Below are 9,222 nucleotides of genomic sequence, written 5' to 3'. Positions count from 1 at the left end.
GAACGCCCATCGTCTACATTGACGCATTAGGCTAATTGTTCGCCGGTTTTACCCGCTTATTATGTTGGTTGTGCCGTGCGGATGCGTTTTTTGTGCCTCGCCGCAGGGCGCCGATTTTGGGTCGACTCAGACAAGGGGCCACGAAAGCGGGGACAAAGGGACTCCCGAACGCACGAACGTTCCGGACCGAAAAATTGCACACGAATATCGCCCAAAAACCTACCGCCACAATAAGCGCATTGAATGTTGAATGAAATAAACAACGGCGGAATGAAATTAAACACAAACACAGAGGGGGGGGCCGGCACGGACCGGGGGGGGTGCAGGCAAACCCCCAGAACGAAGACCGGATTTCCTGCTTTGTCCTGTGCTGGTTTTAATTTCGTTTCACCCCCTTTTGGTGTCCGTTTGGTGTTTTGGAACGGAAAAGCTCAATACGTGCGGCAGCGACGAACCCGGCAATTACTGTCGTCGTCGTCGTCGTCGTCGTCGGGAACTGAATCTCACGGCAGCAGAGGGCCCCCAAGAAAGGACACATCGAAAACACGAGCGGAGGTGCCTCCGCTGCTCGAGGTGCTGCTCAAGAAGCCGTGCGCCCCCTGGGCCATTGGATGGCTTTTTGGGTTGGATGAAAATATTTTGATCCTGGCCCCGGGGGCTCAGATTAAGCGTTTTAGTTTTTTGTTTGTCCCCCTCCTCTCCTCCCCCCGCGGAACGGATGGCGCATTGTGGAGTGGCGGAGATTGACGCACGCGGGAAGGTTGGCTGCGATGTCGAGCGATCTTTCTGTGCTTCTTCTTTTCGCTCCGGGTCCGCTATCGGTGTCAGGTCCGTCCGTCTCCAGTGTTACCGGTTATCGGCGGGACTGGGGATCGAAATCGGGCAACGGATCGGGCCCCGGGTAGACCGTTAACCGGCTGGGCGTGTGCTGTCCCGTGAGGTGATTATGCAGAGTTAATTTATTCATTAACTAAGATTGGATCAAAGGGGGCCATGGCGATGCGGGCCACGGACCCCCGTTTGATGGACACTGGCCACCGATCGATGATGGATCGAAGGTCGCCGGTGGAATGACGCGTTCCAAGCCACGATCACGAGGATCACGATCTGGCGGGCGGGCGGGTCCGGTGAAATGTCTTAATCCAATAAATGCGTTCATCGATCCTTCCCCGTGAGATGGCACCCGTTTAGGCCACGGCGACGCGGCTTCGGTCTCTCACCGTCCGCTCCTAATAAATCAATTAATAACAGATCAATCACCGACGAGAGGCACACATTCTTGGGTTTTCGGGCTCAGCGATCGCCGTGACAAACGATGGCGATCGAAACTAATCCTCCTCGACCAGGCGTGGACCCACTTTTTTCCCCCTTTTCCATTTCGGTGTTCAGTTACGGCCGGGGTACACGTCTCAACGATTATGACAAATGAATTGTCACAAATTAGTCGCGGTTGACAACGCTGCTTCACATTCGATCGACCTCGTTCCCTATCGCCGGTTGACATTCCTGACACGGGCGCGGGCTTATCAACCCGCGATGGAAGTTTTGTTTCAGTGGGAAGCTCGAAAATTCGAGAGAAGTCGAACCACCTGCGAACCGAGGCGTTGATAACGCGTTCGAAGGCGACATGAAGGCGAGCCATTAGACGGTCTGGGCCTGGGAGTGGCCCACCATTTTATTGATCGCAATGCGGCGTGTTTATGGTCGCGACCGGAACACGCTTGCAACACCCTCGATAATGAGGCGCAATTTGTGGCCGAAGGGTTTGTTGGTTGCCGGCCGCAAACGAACGTAACCGATATGGCTCGTTATCGATTCAGAGCGGAGTTCACCGGTTCTGTCCTTGGAGTTTGGGACACCTGAGCCCGTCGAGTCCTTCCGGCGTCCTTGAGTCCCCGCTTTATGGCGATGTTGATGGATGGGACCGGGTTTTTGGCAACGGCTACCTAGCTCTAGCTAGGGGTCCTTTGCACAGCAAGGTGCCCAGATGTGTGAGACCAACCCGAAGCTACTCCCGGCCGTGGCTTCCATCATCACGCTTCCTGCCAGGATTTCCAGGAGCACACCGAGCCGCATCGGTGTCTGGCTGCTTGCCAACCTGGGCTCGCCATGCACTTTATTATGATTGATTGCCACCGAGCTCCGACTTTACGACTTCGTTGTCTCGTTGCATACTCCACGCTGGAACCGTGGCCCAGGGGGGCTCCCAACGAGCGCTGCAACCATTTCATGCCGATGATCGACAGCGATCACCGCGGGAAGGTGTAAACGTGTGAAATCGGGTGGAAAATTAGTGCTAAACGTTGGGCTCCGGTTGGCTCAGGGAGTTCAGGGAACGCGGCAGTCGACCGTCGGTGGGAGGCCCACCTCATCCCGGCGGACGGCATATGGCGAACCGAACCCTAGAAAACTTCCCGGGTCCCGGTTCACGGGTCCCGGGTCCGGCAAAAAGCAATTTCCATAATCTGTTCCAGTTGCAGCGGAGATGCATGTCCTTCGGGGCCGTGCCGAAGGTGTTGCGAGATCCGAAATCGATTACCGATCGTCATCGTCACGCAGCCGCAGTTGAGATTGCTGTCACTTGCTCCGTCGTGCTGCGAGCTCGTTCCTTCTACGCACTCGAGATCGTTCTGGGCCTTCTGCTACCTGCCTCGACTTTGTCACTCCTCGTGGATAGAAGTGGATTTTATCGGTTCGAGAGCCTCCGACCACAAACCTGAAACGCTGGCTGGTCCCATTCTTCTCCGGGCCAGGGCAACCTTGAGCCGGGAACGGCCAACCTCAATCTCGTTTATCCTCGCTCGGGCCTGCGCTCCGCTCTGAGGGTCTTAGCTCCGCATTCTTCGCGTTGGTCTTTTGTGTTTGGTTTTTTCTAGTTGCGCATGGAAGGAGTGCTTTGGCTTTCCGGCTTAAGGGTTCCGTCATTAGACGGATCCTACCGGGGTGTAAGCGGGATTACAAAACGGTTTTAATTTATTTTAATCACATGGCCCGGCCGTGGGCTGGAGATGGCTCGTTTGGGGTTTGGGCTCTGTCTCCGGTTTCGGTGGCCAGAACCGACCTCTCGGGACGGGCGTTATCGAAACGTTTAATTCCGTTTACTAATTCTCTGTCTCTCTCTCTCTCTGTGCAGGTTGTCGCGAGACGGCGTTCATCTACGCGATCACCAGTGCGGCCGTGACGCACAGCGTGGCCCGGGCGTGCAGCGAAGGCTCGATCGAGTCGTGCACTTGCGATTACTCGCACCACAACCGTGAGCCGCAGATGAGCAACGTGGGCGCGGTGGCGGGCGTCGGCGACTGGGAGTGGGGCGGCTGCAGTGACAACATCGGGTTCGGGTTTAAGTTTTCGCGCGAGTTCGTCGACACGGGCGAACGGGGACGGTCGCTGCGCGAGAAGATGAACCTGCACAACAACGAGGCCGGCCGAGCGGTAAGTGTCACCCAAAAGTTAGGCGATCCTTGCAGTCCTTCTAGTCGTTCCTTTCCAATCCGATCGATCATCTGCGATCGGGTCGGTTGACAGCAGTGCCATTCGGTGCCAAAACTAGAATCAGGTCGTGAGAAAGGACCTTACCGTTTCGTGGATGCCGTCGAGGACTGTTCGTGAGCGGACCCACGCCGTTGCGTGGATGGGTGGCCCCGGTCAAATAAATAAATTATGTTTCGTGGCCACCATCCGTGGTGAGGAGCGTGGTCACGGAGCTTAAAGCAGTTGGCATCAATCGCTCGCTCTCTCTCTCGTGCGTCCCTTCTCCTTCGGGCACTCTCGAATGGTTTCGCCGGAGGTCTGGTCTGTCCTGCCGGTGAACCGGCTCGCGTTCGCACGCTCCGGGGTCGATCGGTCTCACGCGACAGCAGCCACCGCTTAAATCGACCCGATGGCTGCCCGAAGATCCGATGGCCAATTTCATTAATAAATATTTTAATCCATCCCCACTCCCCGAATATTCCGGGAGCCCGGGTTTCGCTTCTTCGCTTTGGCGATTGCGTGACCGTGCGCTTAGAGGCGTCTTCAAACTTGCTCGCCACGATCAGTGCGATCGCGAACGAAACTCGAGACCGAGTTCCTTTCGTTTTTCGCTTCGTTCCGTTTCGTTGTGTTGCCATCCAACCCGGTTTTGATTTGAACGATCGGACCGGCGAGAGAGGGCGAATATATTAAACTGTTGACAGCTGATAAAAGTCTAATGAATTCATTTATGAATTTTATTAATTTGTGGTGATTGTAATTAAGTGACATATTATTTGGTGCTCACTTCTGCAGCCGCGCACGATGCAGTTCCCGAACTCTGCTCGGTGGATGCGGAGCGGAGCGGAGCGGAGTGCAAGGGGCCACATTCCTCGCCGGGGTCGATAATTAAATTTGATGACTCGGGCAGCGAACACTCGGGAACGGGGCGAAGAAGCGAAAACGACCCCGAATTGAGAGGTCCGAAATCGAAAGGATTAGCAAATCGAAGCTCTTAGCGAAAATGGACTCCATGGTCCTCGGGTGCTCGCTGCTTCATTCTTTCCGTGTTTCGCGCGTGCGTTGGGTTGCCCGGGGCCATAAACTGGACTTATGTTCATCATGTCCGGGGGCACCAGAGGGGCACCTGAGTGTAGAAGAATCGCCCGCGTGAGCTTATGCGATGTTTAATTGATTTTTATTGCATTTTATTTGAACTGCGAACGAAACAAATGGGTCTTTAATGCGGTGCCATAAATCCACCGGCGGGCGTGTTTCGGGATATTTAGCCGGGATTAGTTCATCGCCGTGAGTCGTGAGAATGGAAATATTTTAATGGCGGTTTTTGGTGGCGTTTGTTGTTTGAAGGCTCAAGTTTGCTAAGTGTTTTGCTCTCCGCGTTCTCTCCCCAAAACAGCACGTGCAGGCCGAGATGCGGCAGGAGTGCAAGTGCCACGGAATGTCCGGCTCGTGCACGATGAAGACGTGCTGGATGCGGCTGAACAGCTTCCGCACGATCGGTGACATCCTGAAGGATCGCTTCGACGGTGCGTCGCGCGTCATGGTGAGCAACAGTTTGCTGCGCAACGGTGGCAACGGTGTTGGTGGTGGTGGCGCCGGCGGTGGTGTCGGCGGTGGTGTCAACGAGAACACGCTCACGAACCGGGCCGGCAGCTCGAGCGCCGCCAGCCTGAAGACGGCCACGAACGGCATCGGAGGCATCGGGGGCGCAAACAGCGTGCTCAGCAACTCGATCCACGCCCGGGGGGCCGGCCACGCGCACCAGAAGCGAATCAATCGGTAAGTCCTCGGGTCCTCGGTGACTAAGCCGGTGATAAATGGCAACGGTGCTCATTTTCGACGGCCTTCGGCGTGCTCTCTTCTCGTCCCCGCAGATACAACTTCCAGCTGAAGCCGTACAACCCGGAGCATAAGCCGCCGGGCGCGAAGGACCTGGTGTACCTGGAACCGTCGCCCGGGTTCTGCGAGCGCAACCCGCGCCTCGGCATCCAGGGCACGCACGGCCGCCAGTGCAACGACACGTCGATCGGGGTGGACGGGTGCGACCTGATGTGCTGCGGCCGGGGCTACCGGACCCAGGAGGTGACGGTGGTGGAGCGCTGCTCCTGCACCTTCCACTGGTGCTGCGAGGTCAAGTGTAAGCTCTGCCGAACGAAAAAGACCATCCACACCTGCCTGTAGACGCTGGGACCGAGCCTGTGACTCATCCAGGCAGTCGGATCGCGGTCCGGACGCTTATCTAAAATATTCTGGCTTTTGAAACGATCGCCGAGGGTCGAACGACGAGAAGGAGCGGCCAGAGCGGCGGCGGTGTCTAGCTATTTGTAAATAGGTTTTGAGTTTTACTTTTCATTCACCGATCGATGTCGGTGGCGTCGAGGCGCACGATTGTTGTAAAAAAATCTGTTAGCTCCTGCTTCTGCTTCGTTTCGCGGCCCGCGCAGCTAGAAATTAAGGTTAAATTAACTACCAAAAATCGATCGGCAAATTTTAACAAGAAAATTAGATCAACGCCGGGAGAGTGCGCTTCACGGTGCCGGCCAATGCTTGGTTATTTTTGTGTTGTAGGCAAAATTAGAGGACTTTAGAAGGCTCGCGGCGTAGAAGCGCCCCCCTCGGTGGGCTCTCTTTTGGCCAACCAGACTCTTTCGGGCAAATCAATGGGCAGTGCGTCAGTTGGCTTCGTTGTGTACAGGGTTTTTGAAGCTCCCGTGAAGCCGGAGCTTGTAGATGTATTTATTCGCGGGCGAACTGACCCTGGGACCCCCAAAAAACGCACCCTTTCTCAGTATTAGCAACGCACACTGGCAACTTTAGCCGCTGTCCGTATTTAAATCGCTTCGAATTCGGGCCTGCCATGTGCCAGTTCAAATGTGTGTATGTATAGGTAGCCCGCATGGGCGTGTATGTGTGTATAGTGTTTAGCATCGGAAAGGCGCACAAACGATGTCCCAGTAAAATTGACCACAGCAAACCATCACCATCCCGGGAAGGTCGAAGCGGGTTTTTGTTGTGGTAGATAAATATTATAATTTCCCATTTTACTTCTCTTTTTCTTGCGTTAAGCATAGCCAAACAGGGGGCTTGTACATAGGACCACTAGGAGCGCTAGGTGAGGCGAGTTAGATTAAGCCGTAGTTAGGTAAACGATGCTGCAAACCTATTCAATCCGGATCAACACTCTAGGAGGCACAGGGCCACAGCCACAGTGGCCTCCCTTTAGGCAAGAAACACGAAACAGGTATTTGAATCATAAAAGCACAAAACAGGGCAAAACATTGACCACCAATCATGCCACCCCGATCCTCATCGATCCTCCACAGAGAACACCCACTGAAAGACTGAGTAGAAATTAACGCGCCAAAAAAGCTTTTGCTGTTTATTATGTTTTGTGTTAACAGAGCCAAGAGTGAGCGAGAGAGCGAGCGAGAGAGAGAGGGAGAGCAAAAATAGGGCGTAGCATGTGTATGTAAATGTAATGTCTCCAATCTGCGATAGTAAGTCTATAGAGGTACGGATGGCAGTGGGCAGGCCGCTAAGCCCGGCTACAGTTGGGGTTGCTCTTGGGCCTCGGTCGGACGGCGGAAAGGCGAAAGACTTCAACAGGCGAGCAGCAGACGAACCCGCAACCGGCGAACCCGCAACCGAAGCGCGCTCGCGGATGGCCGCACAGTCCCGGCACACGGTCCGACGTTACCACGATGCATGAGACCGGCAGGCAGGCTTTCCTCCCGGCTCGTTGCGTTCGTCTGTGGCGTTATCCTTGTTGCGGGGGGTGGAAAGATTGAGCCATCGTTTTCTGGAGCGGAGTGCTTCGTGCACCCCACTTTTCGAATTTACTTCTTCTTCCTCGATCCAAATCAAAATCGGAAAACAAGCTGTTCAATCTTTCCACTCCCTTCTGTCGCGGATGGGTCGCGCCATTTTGTGTGCGCCCGCACGGCCGATGGTGGCGGTGATCGTCGGCCCACGCTCTTCCGAGTGGTCGTCGGATCGTTACGAAGTTGGGCGTCGTACCGGTTCGACGTCGGAAGTGAACTCTGGGGCGGAACGGGTCTGTGGGCGAGCTTTCTCTTCGGTTCCGTTCGGCCGGCCGGCCAGCTCAAGAGCCACCAACGAGGCTGGCCTGGGGCTGGGCTGCTGCTGCCAAACCCTACCCCGTTCTAACTAGTTCGTGTGCGCTTGTGTATGTTTCTGTTCGTAAGCAACAACCAACAGAAAGCGAGAGAGAGAGAGAGAGAGAAGGAGAGAGATTAGTCCAATCCACAGTCCTTCCGCGCGTGTATTGGGCTGGACAGAGAGAAGTACGACGCTAGACGAGTAAGCTTCCCGCTTTCCCCGCGGGCCATTTGTTTTATATTGTTCGTAGTTCGCAGAGAAGGCTTCTTTTGATCATTTACGCAACCTTACGCAAACCTTAAGGCACGCAGACGGCAGTAATGTATTATTGTGTATTGGGTAAGTAATTTATTAACACTCACAACAACGTTAGGGAACCATTCAAATCATCGAGCTTACAGCGAAACAGGCACGGATAGCACGTAAGGACGATGCGCATCGTCGAGATCTGTAAATAGTGGCTTGTCAGTTGAAAAGCTGGGTGTAACAAGAAGGGAACGCTGCACGTTGACCCCCCAATAGGATAGAGAGATTGTATTCACAGCACACAGCACAATCAAAAACGTAGAACAATTAGGCGGAACATTAGGCAACGAACCAACTCGATCGAAAGCGATCCATCCCGGAGCGCTCATGTCAGCTCCGTTCTGTCCGGACGAGAAAAAATTCTTTTCGAAATAAAACAACAAAATAAAACAAACAAAAACAGTGTCTTGGTTGTACTTTTGCTACTTCCGTGGCCGGTGAAAGAAACGTGGCAAAAGCAGCGCGGGATCACACGGGACTCCGGGGGGAAAATGGATGAAGATTACTCCTGACATTTGCAGCCCATCACCATCATCATCATCGTCGTTGGCGGGAGCGATCGTCACGCGCGTGTGTCACGCTGGCAAATTGCTGGCATCGTTGTCACCCGAACTCATCGATCGCGCGGTACCGCCAGCTTCGGACTTCCTTATCCGGCGACGGCATTCCAGCTTCCCCGGGTGGCCTCCCAGGGGTGGATTATCGGCCTCGGAGTGTCCTTGGCACCGGCACCGATGTACTGTATGTTGCCGCGCCCGATATGGCCAGCGGGGGGTTATTTAAATGAATCACAATCCGAACGGTGCACATTCCGCTCAATGTCACGGCGAGCGGCGAGCGGATCCACGCCAAATCCTGCGCGGTCCTGAGTGTCTGGGCACCGATAATCGATCGACTCGCGGTCGCGGTGGCATTGTACCAGCCCGATGCATTCCGTTGGCCGTGGCCATGGAACCGATCGGGGATTGATTTAAATTGAATGGAAGCGACACTTTCCGTGCGCACTGTAAAAGGATTGATCGACCGTGTCGAGGATCGAGTGAAGCGCGTCAGCGTGTGTGACACTTGCTCTCCCGCGCGTTGGGGTAGGTCCCCGGCCTGGGTAGGTGTCGAAAAGGGAGTGGGTACCGTGTCGGCGTGTTAACATGGCCCCGTGTTAACTACCGGCCTCCGCAGGGGGGGGGGGGGGGGGGACCGCGAGTTAATCGCGCCGTGGGCCCGAGAAATGTTAACAAGCACTTCCCAGTAACGAGGTTGCAGCATAAATTGATGGAATGGAATAGTTTGCGCGATTCCGAAGCGGGATGCGATCGTGCGCAGATGATC

The 9,222-nt window shown here is 54.9% G+C and overlaps 1 protein-coding gene across 1 annotated transcript in view; it reads left to right on the top strand.

Moving 5' to 3' along the window:
- The window catches only part of LOC131210306 (protein wingless), a 16,353-nt gene extending 10,701 nt beyond the window's left edge, over window positions 1–5,652 (top strand). The window contains exons 3-5 of the mRNA XM_058203534.1: window positions 3,134–3,432; window positions 4,868–5,250; window positions 5,346–5,652. Coding sequence (XP_058059517.1) covers window positions 3,134–3,432; window positions 4,868–5,250; window positions 5,346–5,652 — 989 coding nt within the window. The remainder of the gene's footprint in view (window positions 1–3,133; window positions 3,433–4,867; window positions 5,251–5,345) is intronic.
- Window positions 5,653–9,222: the final 3,570 nt, after the last annotated feature.

This window comes from Anopheles bellator, chromosome 2, assembly GCF_943735745.2.
Source record: "Anopheles bellator chromosome 2, idAnoBellAS_SP24_06.2, whole genome shotgun sequence".
Classification (NCBI taxonomy): Eukaryota; Metazoa; Arthropoda; class Insecta; order Diptera; family Culicidae; genus Anopheles; species Anopheles bellator.
Note: the sequence above shows the minus strand (reverse complement) of the source record. Positions and strands in the feature narration are given on the sequence as shown.